The 23,009-nt window shown below is 38.3% G+C and overlaps 1 protein-coding gene across 1 annotated transcript; it reads right to left on the bottom strand.

The window, feature by feature from the left end:
* Window positions 1-298: 298 nt before the first annotated feature.
* LOC131569849 (synaptonemal complex protein 1-like) lies at window positions 299-22,321 on the bottom strand. Its single transcript, XM_058822156.1, has 28 exons — window positions 22,213-22,321; window positions 20,424-20,499; window positions 20,215-20,261; window positions 17,176-17,340; window positions 16,716-16,783; window positions 16,477-16,550; window positions 15,102-15,160; window positions 14,643-14,712; window positions 14,002-14,075; window positions 13,465-13,573; window positions 12,910-12,941; window positions 12,526-12,710; window positions 12,019-12,086; window positions 11,038-11,099; window positions 9,892-9,995; window positions 9,284-9,401; window positions 8,958-9,028; window positions 8,234-8,315; window positions 7,323-7,385; window positions 6,595-6,657; window positions 5,624-5,740; window positions 4,927-5,037; window positions 4,171-4,263; window positions 3,190-3,264; window positions 2,870-2,929; window positions 1,506-1,652; window positions 1,107-1,193; window positions 299-1,021 (listed from the first exon to the last, which is right to left on the bottom strand). The coding sequence occupies exons 1-28, from the start codon at window positions 22,288-22,290 to the stop codon at window positions 878-880; spliced, it is 2,502 nt and encodes an 833-aa protein (XP_058678139.1). The 5' UTR covers window positions 22,291-22,321; the 3' UTR covers window positions 299-877.
* Window positions 22,322-23,009: the final 688 nt, after the last annotated feature.

Genomic DNA, 23,009 nt, shown 5'->3' with positions numbered 1-23,009 from the left:
CAAAAATAATAAAACATATGTTTTGCTTCCCACTTCAGCTGCATTTGGGATTTTTGATTTTTCATGATATTTTAAGATGTACTTGTAGTTTTCTTGTTATGTCTAGGCTCTGAAGTAGGGTTTGTCATTGTTGTGAAACCAAGATTAATCAAGGATTAATACAGAAATAGATGTTCTAAACTATCCTTGTACTTGTGCTGGTCCCTAGGAAGGCCCAGTGGGTGATTTCTGTCTGTGTTCAAATATGTAAAGCAACAACAAATAGTCCCACACTTTATATTTCAGATAAACAATTTAATGGCATCTTAACATTGTCTTCACAATCTTATAACATGCATATTTTACTCCTTATGAAGCTGAAATCTTTTTAAATACAAGTAATTCTACTGAAATTGTAGAAGTTTCAAAACCATTTTAACATACTGAAAATAAAAAAATCTAAAAGACCGGTCTAACAGCCATTAAAATGCAGGAAAAAGCAAGTGGACTTCAGTAAAAGAACATTCATTTAACAGCTACATTTTCTCCACTAAGTATTTATGTGTTAAGAGAAACAGAGTAAATGTAAAAGAACAGAAGTTATTTAAAACTAGAATTTCTAATGCTAGAAACAGCTTTGAAACAACTTTCTATGTAGTTCTATTTATTTCCAAATTTAAAACTGGCCAATTTTTTTCCCAACATTTTGAAGCACAAGGGAGGAAAGGTGCAAAATGCTCTGCAGGGGTTGCAGTTATGGATCTCTAAAGTTTATTTGTGTAAAGGAATGAACATAGTATTAAACACACTGAGTATGACAGAAAAATGCAACAAATCACTAACTCTGAGAGAAAAACAGCCCTGCAAGAAATGCCAGGGCACTGGATATTTCTGCATTTTAAGCAAAGAGCTTTACAGCATCTTTAATTTTCCTTTTCCTGTCCATTTTGGAGAGGGCAGTCCAGCCTGCCTCGCGCATTCTCCTCATGGTTTTGAGTTTCAGAGCAGAGCCTGGAGATTGCACACTGCATGGAGCTGGGCTCTAGGAAGGAAAATAAAGCCATCCTTTAGTTTCTGTTAACAATCTGATTAACTGCTTGGTTTAATCTTAGGAAAGGCTAACATACCTTTTTTGGTGCTGTGGAATGTAGTTGTGAAGCTTGTGGATAATCTTTGTACAAATTTTTAAACATTTCTTCTTCCGAGACTATGCTCTATTAAATTAAAAGTTAAAAGTTAAATTGAAAGTTACTTAGTCACACTATATTAAAAATACTTTTTCTTTCCCCCTAAGGATATTAAACTATGAAAAAAAAAGTTAAGATGTCATTATGAGGCTTAACAGTTCCATAAAAAGAATGTTAATTATGTACATACAGCTACAATTCCAGAAAGAACCAATAAATTAAAAATATACACATAAATATTGGCTTGAATGTGGAAGCCCAAACTCTTTATTTCCATTCTCAGCCCCAGCAGTGAGCACAAAGAGCTGCTCAGCACATGATTTGTTCTCTGGCTCTTACCAGGAGGTCAGTGTGCTCAGAGCTGTCTGACTGAGTGTCCAGCTGCACAAGCACTTTCTGCTTTTTCCTGCTGCTCTGCTCTGCAGGCAGGTTTGTGCTTCTTCCACTCTGCATTTTATCCCTTGGAGGAGTCTTTATAACATATGTCTGGGAAAGAAAATGTTTCTCTTTTTAGATTATATTTTATGGGGTAAGTATGGAATCTAAAGCCAAACTCAGGACCCAGTTTACAGTCTGAGTGTCCAAGAATTCACCTGAGAGAAATGGTGGAACTCTGATCTTTCCATCCAAACATGGAGCAAAGATCCAAACAAAGTGGGGTGGGGTATAAATATCATTTTTTATACTATTTTTGTTGCCAAATGAGGAGAATGAAGGGGAAGCTATGGAAGAGCTGAGTTTCATGGCACATTGTATTTAAGTTCCCCATGCTTATCTGCAGAAATTTAGGTTATTCTGAACTGTAGCCACTCCATTGGACTCTATCAAACATCAAAGAAAATGGGAACAAACAAAACTGCAGGAAAAGGCTTCCAGAGAAAGACTGATAGCTATATCAAGATTGGTGTTACTTAAAATAGTTTTTTCATTAGAAGTTAAACTGAGAAGCATTGAATGGTCCAGTGCAACCCTTTTTTTGACAGATAACATCAAAATGCTGCTGGATTCCATTGTTCCAATATGAAAACCACAAGTGAACTCCTGACAGGAAGAAGGGTGAGTTCTGCAGTCAGGACTACTTTGATACTTTGACCATTTTTACAGCTATATCAGCTTTTTTCTCTTCCATAGAGGAAAAGTGCCTTTACAAATGGACACTTTTAATATAAGTAAAACAATTGTAGAGAATAAAAAAATCAACAACTGAGCAAGAAAAATTACACACTGGGAGCCCTTCCAGAAACTGCTCTCTAATATCTCCATGGAATGGTGTGACCCTTTAAAATCCCTTCTTATCCCAGGGGAAAAAAAAAAAATCATCTACAGAGAAGTAAGAAATACAGGTAGAAAAATGCAACCAGAAAAATTCACTGTTAGGAGTTACAAAACTTCAATGTTGGACTGCCCAAGGGGCTTCCTGTTCAGAAGAACACATTTTTTATTTTTACTTTTATCTTTTTAATTTTAGGAATATAATTTGGAGACTTTCTATTTTTTACATGAATAGATTCACTGTATAGATCTAAACAAGGTTTAGGAGTACCAGGAACATAAGTCTGTATTTTCTATAATTTAAAAAGTTTGAAGTCAAAAGCATTCCAATGTCTTTTGTTGAATGCAAATAAACATGTCATTGTCATGGCATTTCAATTGATTCTACACATATAAACACTCCCAAATTCTAAAAGCAATTAAAAAGTTACCTTGTGTTTCTTTTCACTTTCAGGAATCATACTGCCAGAGTGCTCTTTTACGAAATTCTCCTACAAAAGAGTTATGTGACAGCAAGGAAATATTTATTTGATTTCAGTTGTTAAAAATGTTCTTGGTGTAATGACAGAGCACAGTCTATAATCACAGACTGCTACAAAGTTCACACAAAAATATGACCAGATTTAGCACAACCCCAGCATTCCAAAGTCACTATTTTTCTGTTCAGTTTCATTTCTAATCCAGCTCTTCCCACAGCACAAGCCCAGGCCACACCTCTCACGCCCACTGCTCAGGGAATAAAAAACTCCACCTTTTCTTCCATTTCTGCTTTCAGTTGTTCCTTAAGGGAGGACAGTTCCTTTTTCAAACATGACAGCTCATTTTCCTACAAACCATTAAATACAGGACAGGGTTAACTATGCACAGCCCAGAACAGTCCCAAGTGAGACAGGGACTAATTAACAGGGACACTCATTAGGTACACAAGATAATTCTATTTGCTTTTCAGCCCTATACTTGAAGCTTTGCTTTAGCTTGTTTAAAAAAGACTGAAGCACTGTTAGAAACAGGTACTTGATCAGAAGTGTTCAAGGTAATACCTTAAAACCCTTGGGAGAACAGGGGTGAGAGGGCACAATCTAAATATTTAAAACAAAAGTTTCCTATTCAAAGTGGGGAGTCAGAACATGACCCACTACCTGGAGGAGCAGACACAAACACACTGCTACTCCAATTTCTTTTTAGAAACATTTTGAGTTTTTAGTGCCCAGAATAAGATCTGGTGCAGCAGGTTGGGTGGGATTGCTACTAGTAAAAATTCAAACCACACTGGAAAAGTTCCCAGAGAACTGTCTCTGGTGGGAAAGACCCCAGAGCACAGCAGGAAAAGAAACTTTTGAAGCAAACTGAAAAAAGATCTTTAGAAGTCACACACTGACTGAAAATCACATCTTTTGTCTCTCTGTGCTGTGGGTGGGCAAGAGGGAGGGATTGGGAAAAAAAAGTGTTTTAAAGGTTTATTTTAATTCTCATTACTCACTTTTAATTCTATTAATAATATTTTTTTTATACTATTTAAGTTTGAATCTGCTTTACCCTCAAAGTGTTTTTCTCCTAATCTTTATCTCAACTCAGTCTCTGAATTTTTCTTTCCCCTCCACTGCTCAACTACAGCAGAGAAAAATGAGTGAATGTTTTTTTGTGTGTGCCTGGCACTTAGCCAGTATAAAACCACTCCACAAGGACATCAGCCCCTTCACTGAATTATTGACCATTGCAAAGTACTCCTTACCAGTGCTCTTTCTGATGATATCTGCTTTTGCTGTTTCATTTTGTATACTTTTAACTCTGCATCTTTTTCTTCAACCAATTTATCATATTCATTCTGTGGTAAAAAAACCAAACCAACAACAAACTCAAAACATGTGACTAAATGTTACAATTATGGAGTTATCCAGTCTTAAAACATCATTTTTTCAAACCAGGCTCTTAAGATTCAGAAAGAAAAGATTCGTTGATGCTTCTGCACAAACTGTAAAACAGAAAATGCTCAATTCAAATATTATTTTGTGGACTGGCAGAGAGTGCTTTTTTTCTGTGCAGCAACATGTGCTCAGCACTAAGAGCCAGCTGTGCCATCTTTATTAATGCATCTGCTAAAGATATTGCAAAATGAGGAATAGAAAGGTAAACTAAAATGTGTCAGGCTAAACTGCTGACAGTCACTAGGTAACCTCTGAGAAAGAGGCCAAACTGATACTGAAAAATATTGCATTCACAGGTATCAAAGGAAGCCTGAATTGAAAAAAAATCTAAAAATCCCAGAAGTTTAGATGACCGGAATTATCTGCCCATAGGAATCTTTTCAAAATCTTCAATGAATTTGATTTTAGATGATGCAAAGTCCAGCATGTGTTCAGCTTCCTTTTCCCAGACTCAGGCCTGTTTCTGCTTTTGAAAGGTCATTAACGTGGTGTCACAAGTTATAAACATGGTATTGACATGGTATCACACATTGCAAACCACAGGAAGCAGGAAAATCTCTGACCTTGTGCTTTTCCATCAGTGCCACCATCTCAGTTATCTTGTGCTGACATCTGGCATCAGTTTCTCTCTGTATCATTGCAGTTTCATCACAAAGCAACCTCATCTTTTCTACCTGTCAGTAATAAATTGCATTTCATTCATCAACATAACAATATATTTTTTTTTAAATCTTAATTTCTTCTTCCCCCTGTGGGTACAAAGTTTGCAGTCCCACTTGGGCTTTATTTGCTTTTAAGATCCCTTTCAAATGCCTCATCTTTTCTGCAGATTGTTTACATGGGCAAGATCAAAGGTACAGCCATGGCAGGCAAGCTCACTCCAAACCAAAAGGCCATTTCAAGCACTCTGCCCTAACATTTCTTAGCATTGCCATCAAAAAATGTGTGGGCAGAAAAATACTAATGTGGGAGAAGTTATAATCTAATTTAACTGGGCTGACTTTACACCAAGGGTGGAATTTCTTTGAACTATATCTTGAAAGAAAGAATTTTTAATTGAGTTCTCATTTTCAAAGACATATTCAAATACTTCAACCTAAGCACCTAACAGTACTAAAGCTTTGTTCACAGGGATTCACAACAAGTTCCATTTATGTTAATAAGACTGAAATATGAGCAAGGACTCTGGCCAATAAATCTTCATAAAAACATTTTAAATTAAAAAAAAAATAAATTGCAGTAAAAATTAACACCTCTCACCTCTTCACGAAGTTTATTTTCATTTACTTTTCTTGTTTCTATGTCTTTTTTATAGATGTCAACTTCTTCCTTATGTTGCTTGTTTATATTTTCCATCTCTAACTGCAATTTATTCACCTTTGGAGAATGCAGAATTGCTGCTGTTATTTATTTAGTAATTACTATGTTGATGATTTTTTCTTACCTCTTATTTTTGAGCACAAACACTGTTACTTTTCAGGTATGATTGAAGTGTTTCCTATTTAAAAGTTCAGGGGTTTTTTTTTAATAAAGAGTTGAACTTTGGCCTGAAGTGAGTTAGAAAATACTCAAAGGAACAATGGCAACAGCACAATGGGGAAGACTGCCCTAAGCAGTCACCCTAAATGCTTTGAATGCCTCAGGAAAAAACAAACACAGATGTTTGTTTCTTCTCTCTTGTAAATCTGTATCAGATTTTCACAGGTTTTATGGTACATTTTCCTCCCAGCTGGGCATTTTGATTACAGTTTTTCCTTTTAAGTTTATCATATGAATATCCTCAAAAAACTCCACTTTTCTTCAAGTGCAGTACCCAAAGCTGGACACAATATTCCCATCAGAGGGATTGCCACTGCAGAACACATTTAAAGAACACACTAAAAAGAGTAATATATATATATATATATATGTATATATATGTCTTTTAAATGCTTTTCTGTTACAATGAGGTTGCTGAACCCTGTTCAGTCCACTATCAACAAAAGAAAAAAAAGGTAAGGAACAGATTAGAAGCATCATAATTGCAATTTGAATCCATCTCTTAAATGTCCAATAGCCAGTGCCGAATGATTAAAATGGAACCATCTTCTAAAAACTATGAGCTCATTCCTGCAAAGTCTGTATCCCAGATCCATAAACCAGCTCAGAATGTATTTAACAAGTATTATCATTACTTACACTGGGACTTAAAACACTCACCTCATCTTCTACATGATGTTATTTAAACCTACCTTCCCTTCATAAGTGTTGCTTTTCTTGCTTTCTGTAGTAATTTTCTTTTTCAGCACCTTATTCTGTTGAAATAAAACGAAACAAGCACTTTATCTTAATAAGTTCATAGAATTATGTCATGGTTTAACTGCATCAAGAAATTCCAGCTTTCATCAGGCAAATAACTCTCTGCTGTGCAGCTCAGGTTCCAGAACAATTCTTCAAACAAATGAATGTTCAGCTAATTTCTGTGATAATTACTGTTTCTTCATGGCCTTAAGAAAGGCTCCTCCTGAGCAGCAGCAGGGAATAACAAATGAGGAGCAGAATGGGAATTAAAACTAAGATGCTGCTGACAGAAGGTGTGAAGATGTCATGACCAAAAATACAAGTTATTTATTTTTACACTGAAGTTTATACAATTTGTGCTAGTGCAGAATTCTTTTCTACTAGTGATAACTGAGATACTCATACAAGTACATAAATAACACTATGCACTAAATGAAAAAGAGTAGAAGTTTATTAAAGATATTATTTTTGTAATTGCTTTTTTCAAATTAAGGCTCATTACACAAATCAAGTGATTCCAAAGCTGACTCCCTAGTTTGCTCAGGGTTAGGATAAAAAAGGAGAATTTTTAAATTACATAGGTGTATCTAAAGACATCACAGCAGACACAAACCTGCTGAAAAGGCAATCCAAAGTATAATGTGTTTATGTATTTGTGACATTTAAAATCTCTACACACCTCCTGTTGCAACTCTTCCATGCATTTGGTTTTATTTTCCACCTGTTTCTTCAGATTATTCATCTGAAAGAGATATTTCAGACGTGAATTAGTAAGTTCAACAAATGACTCCCTATGTGAGCAATTCCTGTAAATGTTCTCAAATCTGCCCTTGCACCAGTCTGGTTTGTTCCAATGGGACTGAAACACCAGCTGACATGTTAGAATAATCAGAGTTTTAGCCATAAAGTACCACAAGATGTTAATTAACAGCAGTGAACCAGTTCCTTAGTGGTTATGGAATTAAGAAAGAAGAAGAAAAAAACCCCCAGCATTTTCACAATTTAAAAAATGCACTTGTATGAAGTTCCCTACATCCATGAAAAAATGAATTTTCCCAATTATTTTCTACAATCTTCAATGGCTTTTCCTTTCTTGAAATTTCATTTTCAGTTCTCTTAACCTGAAATTAAAATTGTAAATATTAGGCTTTTACAATGAAATTTTGAAATCCATTCTAATGCTAAAAACCCCAGGTTGCTTTGAACCAATAGAAAGAAAGTAAAAATGTTTGTATCTATTTAAGCTCAAACTCACAATACATATAAAAAGCTAATCCAGAGCCCATCCATCACTGAGTGGGTATATGAAAAACAGAAAAACAGGTTCTCTGTTTGCCTGAAAACAAACAAATCTTTAATATTAAACTTCCAGCAAAGAGTGAACATCCCAGTGACTGTGCTTGTCTTTTGAAATACCAGGGCTCACATGTGGACACACAAGGGCACAGCTGGCAGCAGCTGGGAAAGAAGAAACCTCTGGCAGAGATCACATCCCCCAGGCAGAGCTCTGCAGAAAAAATCCCAACAAAGATTTTACATTGAATGCTGCCCTGCAGGTTCTGTAAGATATTTTCATGACACAGGACATACATTTTCTTCTCTTTCATCCAGTGTACTTTTCATCTCTTCACCTGTCTTTGCCATTTTCTCCTTCAAAGACTCCAGTTCATTTCTAAGTACCAAATTAACAAACATTAGTATATATTTACATATTGCCTTTAACTTGTTTTCAGTACTTCTAATAAACCCATATTTTATTTTCTAAAAAGAGATGCTAATGTTGATGGGAACTTCATAAGCTGCTCAATGAAAATGTTCTTGAAATGCAGCAACAGGCCCAGTAAGTCAATATGTGAACTGTCCATACTTCTTTTAAGTAGGAGAAGATGTTCCAGGAACCCCAGAAAAATACATCCTGACCTGGACTATTGCAATGCAGCTGTGAAACATGGGAGCTGCCTATTGAACTGGGGATACAGAGAGTAACTCTGATCCAGTTTTGCCTTGTCACATTTCATCCATAACCTTCAACTTCCATTTGAATTTCCTTCACACCTGAGATGTCTAATGCAAAACAAGACAGCTCTTACTATGGAATACAAAATGACAGCAAACATTGTATCTGCAGCAATTGGTATTTCTAATCTGAGAAAATTTCTACTTGGCCAACAGCAATTCTGAATAGTTTCTGTTTAGCTATGTAATCTAGAAAAACATTAATCAAAAAATCCCAGAAAGCAGCATTTGAACACAACTAACTATTTGAGTCTACTTCCTTTAACAATATCAGTTAATAATATTTGCTTTTACTTGCCTTAGCTGGCTATTTGCCTCTTCTAGATTTTCAACTAACTGCTTTGTATTGTCTTCTTTTTTCTTACTATCCTAAATAAAGACCCATGTGTCAGCAAAGAAATAAAATTCAAAGTGACTTCTTAAAAAATTCAAAGCCATCCAAAGCACACAGACCTGCCTTGTTCACAAGTGTAAATACACTTCCTTTCCAATTCAAATACAAAAAGTAGCTCAGGTACTCTACAGACCCAAGTCATGTTGCAGCTCATCATCTAATTTGCAAAACTGAGTCATTTGTCAAACTGAGTATTGTCCTTTCAAGAAAGCTGGAAGTTTACAACTTGCCTCTTGTTGTTCTTGCAGTTTCTTGAGTTCTGCAGCCACAGCATTTTTCTCTTGTGCTGTTTGTTCTTTCTCTAGTGAAAGCTTACTGAGATACACTGTTAGCTGTTCATTCTTTAACCTAATTTAAAACAAATGGCCAAGAGGAATAAGAAGATGCATTTTGAAATCTCCTTTTAAATTAAACATACCCATTATCAAGTGTCATTCCATGCTGAAAGAAGTCTAGGCCTTTATCTACAAATATAAGCTTTGCAGCAGAGTCAGAGAGATGTAAAAAGGTGACAGAAGAAGGAAAGAAAATCAGAGTCAACTTTTATATAAATATAATGGTTAGTGAAGATGATGTATTTTAAAGCAAGATTAACAATGAATTCAGAAACTTCCTCTTCTTGTTAAATAAGTCAGAGAGATATGGAACAACTACATATGCCATAGAATACATATAAATAGAGAAAGGTGAATTTAGAAATGTAAGTATATAAATAATGTCATATATGTGGTTCAAAACTTCCATTAGAAAACAATCATAGTTCATTTCACTGTGGATTAAAGCAACTTCTATATTACACCAAAACTAATGAAATATTCTATTTTCAAAATGGTCATACGCCTCTTGTTCAAGATCTGTTTTCAGAGTCACAAGCTGCTTTAAATAATCTTGTTCCTTCTCAGCTGTACTTGTCAGCTGTGCTTTCAAACCATGGAATTCTTTCTGCAAAATGAAAAGGAAGAGTTTTGAGTATCCATGTGCAAACTCCAACTGCTGGAGGTTATCAGACATGAGCTAAGAGCACAAGGCTTTCAGAAGAACCAAACAACATCCATGCCATGGATTATCTAGATTGCATCTTTCCAATCTCTGCTGGGATCTGGAAGTGGCGTGAGACAGTGAACTGTGACACCAGTGCTGTTCATGTCTGTCCCCTGCTGTGAGTTTCATTACCTGGGCTGCAAAATTAGGGTGGGACCCTGCTCTGGGTGCTGTTTCTTATGTATAAACTTGTATACAAGTTCATGATGTGCAACTTCACTATTTCTAAAAATATGTTACTATTGCCCTACTTCAGACCTCTCTCATTTGGAGAGCATTTTCATTTCTCTCTCCACATTTTTCTCTCTCTGCATATTTTCTACAGTAGCCTCAAGATTCTTCTTCAATCAAAGTCCTCCAATTTGCCCATTTTAGAAAATGAGTGAAACTCAGTTCAGAACACTCAATGCACAGATTATAACAACAAGCAGACACACCTGATTTCACACTATCTTAACTTGAGTTGATATGGATTCTTGTTAGGCTTCTAAATATAAAATCATAATGAAAATAAACTTCTGTTAAGAGTGTATTTCATATAGCTTTGACTTCTGTGACAGAAAATGGGCCTGTGTCACAGCACAGAAGGGTTCACAGAGGCCAGAGCTAATTACCTTCCTGGAAGGAAGAAAAAATGGGAAAACTTTATATCCAGAGGGAGTGGCATTTGAGTGGGCATGAACAAAGAAGAAATAATCAAAAACCTTGAGAAGGAAAACTAAAAGCACAAGAGACAAGAAAAACCAAAAACATGGGAGACAAGAAAAACAGAGGCGATAAAGAAGTTCTTAAAAGAAAACACTGAAATTGTGTGTGAGAAAGTTTAGTAGAAATGTTAAGGTAGACTAGATGGTGTTTATTTATGGCATTTAAGATACTTACTAAGCAAGAGGAATTTCATATGAAGAGCAAATGCCATGAGATTAATAAAATGAACATTTACCAGAGTTTCTGACAGCTCTTCAAGTTGCACTTCTTTATCACATTTTACTTTAGTCATCTCTTCTACAGCACATGGAATGTAAAATTAATGGAACAGGAATAATTTTTCATTATTAGCAGGCAGTATAAAACATTTACCCTTTTGCAATACCCAGTTCTCAAAACTTGTTGGATTAAGTGAAGAAAATGAAAAGCTAATTTATGACTTAATCTAAATGTAGATTTGAAAAGATGATTCAGACATTAGCAAATCTATATCTGAAGAGAAGCTAAATATTTATCCTAAATAAAATTTAGAGCCTATTATGTTTTCCACAATTATAGCTTCAAATAAACCATGGACTGTAAGACTGGAGTATTCTCCAAGTATTGATGCACCTGCATTGTTCCAGAAAAAATCTGAACTGCTGAAGGTATCAGATGGATATGATGAGAAAGGAAACCAGTTGTTACTAACTTCCAGATGGTTTCTGTGTGCACAGTCACAATTCTGGTATTTTTTACAAGTTCTCAACAGCAAGGCAGAGCTCTTACTCTGGGGACTAAGGAGCACATCCCTAGAAACCACAGGGTATCAAATTGATGATATTTAAAGAGAACCCCTGCCAGCATCATTCCACTTCCAGCATGGGGAGGGTCACAGAAACCTCCATGGGAGGGTTTTATCTCTGCTGCAGAAGTCACTCCTGGCACCTGCAGTGCTGCTGCTCTGCGCTGCAAACCAAAATGACCTGCAGAGGAATTCATGCATGAATGGTCTGACTATTGGAGCTGTGCACAGCACTGCCCTTTGGCTGCTGCCAGTACCAATGACCCCCAAAGAAAAGGGATCAGCTGAGTAAAAATAAATCCAGGCATTCCTGACAGGTACAGGTACTGTAAAATCATTTCTTCAACTACTAGAGACAGTCCATTTCCAGAAAAGAGCAGAAAACATTTTTATTACTGCCCAGCTCATTTTCTGCCTTTCTACAAGCCTTACCCAGTTCAGCAGATTTATTCTGGAGCTCCAAGGTAAGCAGCTTTGAATCATCTTCAGATTTCTTTAATCTAGGAAAATGGTAAATGAAAAATACCAAATGTAGAGTACAAAGCACTGCATTTGAAACTTACAGGACAATAAGACAAAGTCTTACCACAAGCACTTTAAGAACATTTAACTTTTAACAGGCAGATAATTTATCTGCCTGCAACACACATCAAATTACAGTTTTACAACCTCAGAACAGTAGACATAAAAGTAAACAAATATATATCTACAGAAATCTGTATTTTTTAAAGACAGAATTATGCAAGTTGAAGGGGGCAAAATTTACTTTTTATACAGTATCAACTATCGCAAACAAAAAAAAAATTACATAAATTCTCTGCATTTAGACCACTGTGTGAAAAAAACCTCCAAATTTCAGCTTCATTTCCAATTGTTCTTGGTTTTGTTATAGACTGCAACCTGTAAGATCACTCTTAGAATTTCAACTCATTAATTTACCTATTTTGCTCTTCTTGCAGCAAGCTTTTCAAATTGGCAACAGAAGTCTCAAACTCCTCTGTCAGGGCTGCAAGCAAAGCCTTCATTTTTTTACATTCTTCCTCCTGCTCTTCCTTTTCTCCAGTGACCTGAATTAATGTTTTCACTGTAGTCTGGAATTCAGTTTCCAAGTTCTTCTGAGCAACCTTCAAGACATGATATCATTTCTAAACATGTTTTCCAACAAACAGCTACAGCTGTTTCGTGTCTAAAGTATCCATAATTATTTATGCAAATGATCATCCAGTCTATTTCTACTGTAAAGCTATAAGTAAGGGGTACCTCTGCCTTTTGCAATGAAATTTTAGCCTCTTCCAGCTCTACCCTCAAATGTTCTTTACTGACCTGGGATTCCTTTAACATTTCTTCATTATGTACTAAACAAAAAAAAAAAAAGTTTATATTGTTAAAAAAAGGATATTTACTAAAAAATGCTGCTAAAAATGGAAAATTACATACATTTAAAGAATGTAACAAAGACCAATGGTACTGACATCATCTACTATAAAATGATAGATAAAATTTGAATATAGATGGCTTAAAATATTGAAAAGTAAGTTCTGAAAAGTAAGTTTCCTCAGTGACATCTACCTGACTTTAAATTTGCAAAACTGAAGCAACATATTTTCCCCTTGCAATTTTCAAAAGCTCTCACTGCTTGACTCACCCTAAAAACTGCCCTGCCAGTCCTGCTCCCACATGAGCAGCTCCTGTTCCAAACAAAAATAAGGCCTTCAAGGCCCCAAAATTCTGCTGCCAACCAGCAACAGAATAAGACTATCATGGCCCTGTTTCCTATGCTTCTAATAAACAATTACATATAATAAATAAACAATCACAAACAACTACATTGAAATTCTGTAAACAATTACATTTAAATACAGCAGGCAGAACTCTTACATTTTGCTTCCATTAAGTCAGCAATCTTATTTTGTGATGTCTGCAGCTGAGCCTTGATGTCTTTTATGACATCATCTTTTTCATCTCTCTGTATGGTAAGAGCTGAAATCTAGAAAAATGCAGGAAATATCATCATGAAGTCTGGAAAAGGGACAGATAATAATTTTCATTTGTACCCCAGCTATGATAAGCAGACATTTTGCTGTCATTGAAGTTAGATTAGATAGATAGATAGATAGATAGATAGATAGATAGATAGATAGATAGATAGATAATATTTGGCTAGATACAATCTTAGCCAAATATTGATCAAGTCACATTACTCTAAACAAAATGTTCTCCAATTCAAAATCAAACCATCAATTCCAGTAGACTAAAGGTACTGAAACATCATTAAACTTAGCAGAATTTGACTTAAAAGCAGCTTCAGACATTATTTTGTCTTTTTTACTAATACCCAGAAACACTTCTTGGCTCTTGCATTGCACCTTTAGGCACAAATAAAGCTCTACATATTAGCTGGTAAAATAAGCAAACCTGCTTTTCCTTTTGGCTGACTTCCAGTCTGCATTCTTTCTCAAACTTGTCCACTTTTTCCGCTTCTTCTTTTACTTTGGAGATACAGTAACATCCATAGTTAACATTCTAGCTGAAATATACTCCAAGTTCAATACAACTTCCACTTTAAGATTGCTTGGAATTCTACAGCTCTACCATTTGTTTTCCAAGAGTAATTGTTGAGGCAATGTTTGATTTTATAATCAAAATACAAACAGAAAAGACCATGTGAAAATGAAACAAGAACATAGCAGGCTATACATACAGAGAGAGAGCATTTAGCTAAAGTTTCTGTAGCTATACACTAGTGGATTCTCATTTAAATAAACAAACTATGTGAAATAAATATTGATCTCTAGACTGTACTTCACAGACAAAACTTCAATTTTGAGTGACTGTTTGAAAAATAAAGTTTCAGATTTGGCCCAGTGGAACAGCAACAGAAGCGGCCAGGCAGTGACCAAAGGCAGCATGAATAAAAGAAGGGTCCCAGTGTCTCAGTGTGAGCTGCTCACCATTCCAGCACTTCACATCTGCCTGCCCTGACACTGCGTGTGTAACACAAGCTATGAAGTACAAAACTGAGCCAGCTGCATAAACTCAATAAACAGAATTCTCACATTTGAAACTCATTTCCAGTCTGTCGTTCTCTGCTTGCACACAAAGCTCTTCAAATGCCACTGTCATTCTCTAAAAACAAAATTTAATATTTGAAGTTCAATATTGGAAACCCTGGAACTTCTCCAGGGGCTGCTGCCCACCTCAGCCACTCTGAGGAACCAGCAGGGAGGTGAAACAGAGCCCAAAAAGAAGCCAGAAGTTGTGGCAGTGACCCAGCACTACGCACACATCACCCAGATCATAGGGATCTACATCCCACACACTGCTGCACTTTCTCCATTGAATGTGTTTGATGTAACACAAAAATAATTCTTGAAAAGGGATTGAAAACCCAACTTCCTGCATCACACATGACATGATACCCACACATGATGGATACAAACAGTATCCCAACATAAACATGGCACTCAGCTCAGCTCACATAACTCACATTCCTTTCATCAAGCTTGGTCACTTACTTCTACGTTGCTGTGAAGTTCCTCATACAATTGTATTGTTGCTTCCTTTTCCTGTTCATCTATCAAAGCAAGAACATAGGAGAAAGTTTTTCTTTTGAACAAGAATGCCAGCTGCCCAAGTCATAATACTTAATCAGCATAATGAATTAAAAAAGGAATTATCAGCTCCTTTCTTATTAAATAAGTCATTATGAAACATGGTGCCAAAAGTTACAATCTAAAAAAATTTAGAATCTAGGGAAAATGTGTATTTCATTGAAACATTGAGCAAGCTCAGCTTTTAAATTTCCTTCCCAAGATATTTTTTTCTGTGAAAAGTGTAATTCTGGATCAGCTTATGTGACCATATTAATTATTATAGTATTAATGCTGTTGAATAATAATGTATCAAAACTGTTAGTATTTATAAACTGCAATCTATAACCACAGATCTGTCATAAAATTGCAACACTCCATGTCCATATTTTCCTTCTTTTCTTTCCCTTTTGTAATTGATAGAAAACAATTAAAAAGAGAACAGTAACAGAAACAGGTATCAAAAAAGAACAGTACATCTATGCACTGTGTTTCTAGAATTAAGTGTATTCCAACTATTCTAGTGTTTCTAGAATTAAGACAAAAAAGACACAGACACTTCTTAAGTATCCACGATCAAGTTAGTAAAATTCTAAATTGCATATAAAGTAAAATTCCCAATCAAGAACATGTTTTAAAACCTCAAGAATTTAAACTTCATTAGGTTATCCAACTGTCTTGGCTTGTTCAGTTTCATGAGAAGAATTCCAGTTACTCATTATACCTTGGGGTTAAGACCTTTTTTCCCCACAAATGTGTGATGGCTGAAAACATGGAAATGTCAGCTCTGGAAATTTGTTCCAGAGTGCTGGGAATTTAGAGTAGATTCTACTGCCTAAAAACAGGCATGAAGTGTCACTTCTTATGTCTGAATATATTCCCAGAGTGTGGCTGGGACTGCAAAGCTTCAATGGGCTGAGCAGCCTTGGGGAGCCCTGCCCTGCCCTGCAGTGGCTCCAGTGCCAGTCGGGGCTGTGGGCACTGCCTCAAACCTGGAGCACTGTTTGGGCACCCAAAGAGCTCCCAGGCTGGCAACCTTGCAGCAAACAATTTCACTGCCTTCAAAAGCCCTCTGCATTTAGCATTACAAACCACAAGTCTGTTAGACCTGGGGCTTCACTTCCAATTTTGTGAGCCACTTAAAATTCACTTCTCATTCTGAGAGCCACATCCAGTCGATCTCAACTGGAGAACTTCTCTGAACAACACGAGAAATTTCTTCTTCTTGCTTCTGTTTGTGAATTCAGAGCAAGCTAGAAGCACATTTACTCTGATAAATAAAAACTAAAAAAGCATTTACATTTGCTGGTCTTCTCTGTGAAACGAGTGTAGGTTTCCTTGAGCAGATTACACAGATGCCTCGAAGCAGCAGCTCTAAAGGAGGGAAAAATATCATGTTTGCACAGGAGTGCACAGTACTTTGTGCACCTAAGGAGTAACAATGGAAATGACCTTCAATATTTAACAGCTACATAAAACTGCCCATGTGAAAATGGATTATTTCCACCACAAAAATATATACTTGGTTCTATTACTTACTCTTTCAAGAGATCTTTATTTTCACATATCTCATCTTCCAGTTTCAAATGGAGTTTTCCATTTTCAAACTGATTTCATAGGGAACAAATGCAAAAAGACTGTTATTGGAAAATGTATTAGAAATGCACTTTGATTTCTCAAATCCCTCATGAAACAGTCATTTAGGGCATCAGTAGACAGAAGTCTGTTTTATCTGGTATTACATGCTGAGTCATCTTTTTCATGAAAGATGCAGTAATTAATGAACAATAATTTACCAGCAAATGAGACACTTACAGGTATATTCTTCATACACACACTCACACAGGACAGGTGCCTGCAACTTCTCAAAATAATCACTTTCTCAAGGCACAAACCAAACTGCAACAGTCTTTAATATTTAATTGTATCAATAATAGTGTCATACTGAATCAGGAAACACTGAACTTCATCTATTCAATGTACACTATACAATACTGGCCTGCAGTTCTTGAATGGCTTTATTCTGTGCTTCAATAATCTTTCTATTCTCTTGGAGTTTTCTTTCTTTCTGGTTTAGTTCAGTTTCCACAGTCAGTTTCCACTGCTTGATCTTCTCAGCCTCTTTGTAGAGTTTTGAGAACAATTCATTCATTGTTTCTGGATTCTATTAAAACAGGTTCCACAATTTAATCTCAAATACTATCCAATTTATAGTATATAATATCTAATTAATATTGTTGTAGATAACATATTTCTCTCCTAGAAACATCACAAGAGTAATATTTTTCCACAGATGGTGATATAAGCTTAGATATGATCAGGAGTCCAAGTTTAAATCTTTGTGCATCCTCTATGTATGTATCAAAAGGCATTACAAAGCACACAGGAGAAACAAATACAATTAAATATCCCAAACCCCCTTCAGACATCACCAAATAGATGGGCCTAAAGACATGGATAACTTCAGTCCACCAAAATCAATAAAAGTTTTGCCAGAATTATCAGTGAAGCCAAAATTCCTTCTAGTAGGTTCTTCCCACCACTTCTGTCCTCTCCTTCTGACAGACACTGCTGAGTTAAGTAAAAGCAGCTTCAGAGACTTTGCCCAAGAGTACCTGTGATATTGCCATGGACACACACAGAATCACAGAATCACAGAATAATGAGGTTGGAAGAGACCTCTCAGATCATCGACACCTGCCCTGACACCTCAACTACAGCACCAAGTGCCATGTCCAGTCTTTTTTTAAACACATCCAGAGATGGTGATTCTACCACCTCCCTGGGAAGAGCATTCCAGCGCTTTATTATTCTTTTGGTGAAAATCTTTTTCCTAATATCCAACCTATCCCTTCCCTGATGTAGCTTGAGACTGTGTCCTCTGGTTCTGTCAGTGCTGCCCTGTGGAAGAGACCGACCCTACCTGGCTCCAACCTCCCTGCAGGAAGCTGTAGAGAGCAATAAGGTCACCCCTAAGCCTCCTCTTCTCCAGGCTGAACATGCCCAGCTCCTTCAGACGTTCCTCACAGGGCTTGTGTTCCAAACCCCTCACCAGCCTTGTTGCCCTCCTCTGGATGTGCTCCAGCATCTCAACGTCCTTCCTAAACTGAGGGCCCAGAACTGGACACAGCACTCAAGGTGCAGCCTCAGCAGTGCCGAGTACAGGGGCAGAATGACCTCACTGCTCCTGCTGCCACATCATTCCTGATCCAGGCCAGGAGCCCTTGGCCTTCTTGGCCACCAGGGCACACTGCTGGCTCATATTCACCAGCACCCCCAGGGCCCTTTCTGCCTGAGCACTGTCCAGCCACACTGTCCCCAGGTTGGAACGTTGTAGGGGATTTTTGTGGCCAAAATGTGGAACTCAGCACTTGGACTTATTAAACTTCATGCTGCTGGACTCTGCCCATCCATCCAACTGATCTAAGTCTTTCTGCAGAGCTCTCCTTCCTTCCAATAGATCAACACAAGCTCCCAGATTAGTGTCCTCTGCAAATTTACTGATGAAGGACTCGATGCCCTCATCCATGTCGTCTGTAAAAATATTAAACAGAACTGGTCCCAGTACAGCCCTGAGGGACAGCACTGGTGCCTGGCTGCCAGCTGGATGCAGCACCATTCACCATCACTCTCTGGCCGGCCATGCAGCCAGTTCTGAGCCCAGCACAGAGTGCTCCTGTCCCAGCCGTGGCTGCAGCTTCTCCAGGAGTGTGCTGTGGGACACAGTGCCAAAGGCCTTGCTGGAGCCCAGATACACAACACCCACAGCCTTTCCTGCATGCACCAGGCGGTCACCTGCTCACAGAAGGAGCCCAGCTTGGTCAGAGATGACCCACCCTTGGTAAACACCTGCTGGCTGGGTCTGATAGCCTGGCCATGCTGTGAGTGCTGTGTGATAGCACTCAGTATGAACTGCTCCATTATCTCACCTGCTACTGAGGCCAGGCTGACTGGCCTGGAATTACCAGGATCCTCCTTCCTACCTTTTTTGTACATGGGTGTCACACTGGCCAGTGTTCAATCATCTGGAACCCCACCAGTGAGCCACAACTCCTGATAAATGATGGAGAGAGGCCTGGCAAGCTCATCTGCCAGCTCCCTCATCACCCTGGCATGGACCCCATCTGGACCCAGGGATTTATAAATATCCAAGTGTCCCAGCAGTTCTCTGCTCACACACAGAGCAGGAAGGAAAAGCACCACCCTTGTGCCCTTAGAACACCTTGAAAGTGCCCTACAAGCAGTGCTGGGCCAGTGGTCGAGGCAGGGAGAGCAACACACAAGCCCTAAGGGCCCTTTGGTTCACTTACAACACTCCCAAACACCATCCTTGTTTTGGCTGCAATACACTTTTGTTACAGTCCTGATGGCACTTTAATAGCTTAGGATTAAAAGAGTCTAAAAAGTTGTCAGGAATACGAAAATCAGCAGAGAGAGCACAAGAAATGTGTTTTATTTTGTGGTAGCAAACAGTGTTTTGTAGCTGCAAAGTACAGAAGGTATTGCAAAAAAAATGAGCTGTACTGAATTGTGCTAAAGCAGAGATGTGCTGGTAAAGACACTGTGAGAAGAATACAGTGCTTGAGGAAACCACTGAATTCATTGTTTTACAGATAAAATAAAGCCAGACAAGGCAATTGGGATAATCTACTTCAGTTTTCCAAAGAATACTCTGACTTCAACCCTTCTGCCCCTCAACAGAATATTCAGAACCAGTTCCACAAGGATACTTAAGTGTTTAAATCTTACTCTAAATAAAGCTCATAGACTTCGCAGGCACTTCAAACAAAGAAAAAAACAACAACAATATTGCAATCACCCTAATTTTTAAAGATTTGTTTCCAGGCATGTTCACTAAATCACAAATATCTCCTCCAAGTTATTAAGCTTTAAACAGGAGACAGAAAACATTATTCCCTTTTGACTACTCCCTTTAGCCCTAAAATATCTACGGAATAATGCTTTAGGCACTGTTTGGGAACAAATTCAAAAGACCCCAAGGAATTAATTAGATGGGCAGAGTTGATACTTAGCTCACCTCTTCATCTACTTCAGAGCAAAGTTTCACTTGCTGTGAAATTGTATCTGAAACATGAAGAGATTTTGATCAATGTATTTCTAAAACAAGTAACAGTGAAACTGTATTTAACAGTTACAGATATGGAACTGTGAGACTACTCATGAAAATTAAAACTTGACAATATATAAAAATCTAAAGAAGGTGCATGGCAAACATTCCAGTTGTACCTGAATCAGTGATTTCGCCACGGCTCCACACATCGAATGGCAGCTTAAAGTCATCATCTGAACATCTATTAAAACCCTGCACAAATTAAAAAATTAGTTCCTTATGGGTAGATTTGTAAAAAATGAATTGTAAAATCCAAGGGAAAAAAATCCCTACAGATGATGTGAAAATAGAATTTATCATTAATAAAACAGCTGCCTACAATTTTCAAAGCCCAAGGTATTGGTAATGGCTTTGGAACTCACTTCTTACTTCCCAGTGGTTGATCAAACGGTTGGTGTCCTGCAGTTTGATTTATAGACTGTGGCCAAAGGGGAGCTTTCAATGCAGGGAACTCAGCAGCTTCTGCCTGTCTGGGCACTGCTGCATGGCAAAGGACTCAGGGAGACAAATTACTTTTTTCAAGACCAGTAGTTGATATTTCTTTTTTGCTTTACTTCCAAGGGCACTTCTAAACCATATCTGATTATGTGTCAGCATGAGAATACCCTTTTACAAGGTTTTGAAGTCACAGAAGTTCATCCTGTAAACAGCTAACTCATCTGCTGTCAGAATATCTCATCCCTAATCTCAAAATACTTCATTAGGAGCTTCGACATGAAAAAATAACTTGTGGAATTCCCGTAACTCAGTGTGGGGCCAGTACATTTTCACTGCACACCTGATCTAGTGAGACCAAGACACCAATGCCAGTGCGAGCATCTGAGTGGGGCCTGTGGGAATCCATAAAATCAGAGGGGTTTCAGAAAGCTGCAAAAGGCAGCCTCAGAGACAGCAGAACTGGGATTAGAGCCAAGCAGTAGCCATGAGATAGGTCAGCAGAAAAAATAATGTAAAAAGTAGAAAAGTAAGGACAAATAGAACAATGGTCTGTGTATTAATGTTTGGCTAGAATAACTCCCTAAGTTACAGAAAAGTTTATCTAGCCAGATATTAGGAAGTTTTAAGGTTAATAATGGAGCTATGTGCATTTTGCTTTAAGGCTTAAAAGCAGGTATTGTATTCAAAATAAGCAAGCATTGTTTTAACCAAAGGTACGTGTGCTTATAGTGCTTGGACTGAACTACTGTCAATGTGCTTTTGATTTGTGTGACTGGTCAAAAAACTTTTAAAGTAAGTTGTAACATTAAGTTCTTGGTCAGCTGCCTGGGATGTGAGCTGCTGGCATCTTCCCACTGTCATAACCATGTAATGAGACTGATGCTGGAAAATAAAACAGCTCAAGTCAGTTCCTCAGCAATCCCATCCCGTTGGTGATTTGTACACAGACCCCGGCCAGCGATAGAGCCCTGCTCGCTCTTTGGGCTGAATTACCCACATCAAACACGGACTTACAACACAGAGCGGATGCTTGAGAAGATGATTCCCTTCAGTTTTGATAGATAACAACAACAAAGGTCTTTGAAATTCAAACCAAAGATGTCTGTGCATGTGCCACACTAGGCATACACACAGAAATGAGTCCAGCACAGGAGCCGTCTCGGCCTATACAGGGGCAGGTGTGTGTGTGCTCCAGCCCGGGGCAAGGGGCAGGTGTGTGTGTGTTCCAGCCCGGGGCTCTTTGGGAGCAAGGGGCAGGTGTGTGTGTGCTCCAGCTCGGGGCCCTGCCGGGGCACTCCCCGGGCCCAGCACTGTCCCCGTGTCCCCGGAGAAGGGCCCCTGCGCTTTCCCCCCGTCCCCTCCTCAGCCGCGGCCTCCAGAGCAGCACAGCCCGAAGGGGCAGCCGGGGGAGGGGGGGGGAAGGTGTGATATGGGCCGCCCTCAGCGGCCCCGCGGCCGAGCACTTACCTGGGATCTGCCCGCAGACACCTGCCCAGCGCTCAGACGCGGCGGCATGAACAATTTAAAGCGGTTTTCCTTCTCCATGGCTCCGATAAAAGGGCGGGCGGGGCGGCCCCAGCTCCCGGCGGCCGCTGAGGGCGGGCGCGAAGGGCGGGAAGCGGCAGCGGCCCCTCAGCGCGGGAGAGCTCTGAGGGGAAGGGGGGGGTCACGCCTGCACAGGGAATAACTGGGAGAGCCCAGTCCTCCTGTGGCAAAAATGCGTATTTTATGATTGGCTTTTCGCGAATATTAAAATGAATATTATATGTGTTTTGTCAGAAAGTTATGCTGTATTAATGTTATGAATAAGAAGCTTGACTAGGCTAATATTCAAGCAGCAATCAATTTATTATTTAATATGGTAAAGTATGAGCAATACAGCGCTGGGTACAGTGGGGGAAGTTTTCCCTCCAACTGCACACCGATAATTGAGGGTTACAGGTATTTATAGGGGTACTCATCAGCTTTTTCAGCAGTTTCTGTTTCTAATTTTTTTACTCATCAGCAATTTTTATTCTAAATTATTACATCATGATTCTATACACTATTGTGATCTTAGTTTTTCAGGATGTATCTCAAAAGGAGTATCTCTAGATGGTGACGGTTTCATTTCTGAAAGAAGAAAGATGAATCTCATGTGGTGGGGTCTAGCACTTCAGATGTGTGTTCACCTTTTAATTGCAGAGACTATAAATCTCGTAACAGTGATGTTTAGCTTCTTTTTGGTCGAAACTATAAACTCTTGATGTGATGTTCATCTTTTC

This window comes from Ammospiza caudacuta, chromosome 31, assembly GCF_027887145.1.
Source record: "Ammospiza caudacuta isolate bAmmCau1 chromosome 31, bAmmCau1.pri, whole genome shotgun sequence".
In the NCBI taxonomy this organism is placed as follows: domain Eukaryota; kingdom Metazoa; phylum Chordata; class Aves; order Passeriformes; family Passerellidae; genus Ammospiza; species Ammospiza caudacuta.
The sequence above is the reverse complement of the archived record's forward strand: the minus strand, read 5'-3'. Positions and strand labels throughout refer to the sequence as shown.

Excerpts from the sequence above, each read along its gene's own strand:
- LOC131569849 (XM_058822156.1), bottom strand. The coding sequence starts at position 22,290 with ATGGAGAAGGAAAACCGCTTTAAATTGTTCATGCCGCCGCGTCTGAGC. Across the intron at positions 20,262-20,423 it reads TGGCGAAATCACTGATTCAG|ATACAATTTCACAGCAAGTG; the intron begins GTACAACTGGAA and ends TTCATGTTTCAG. Across the intron at positions 1,022-1,106 it reads ATTCCACAGCACCAAAAAAG|AGCCCAGCTCCATGCAGTGT; the intron begins GTATGTTAGCCT and ends TTTCCTTCCTAG.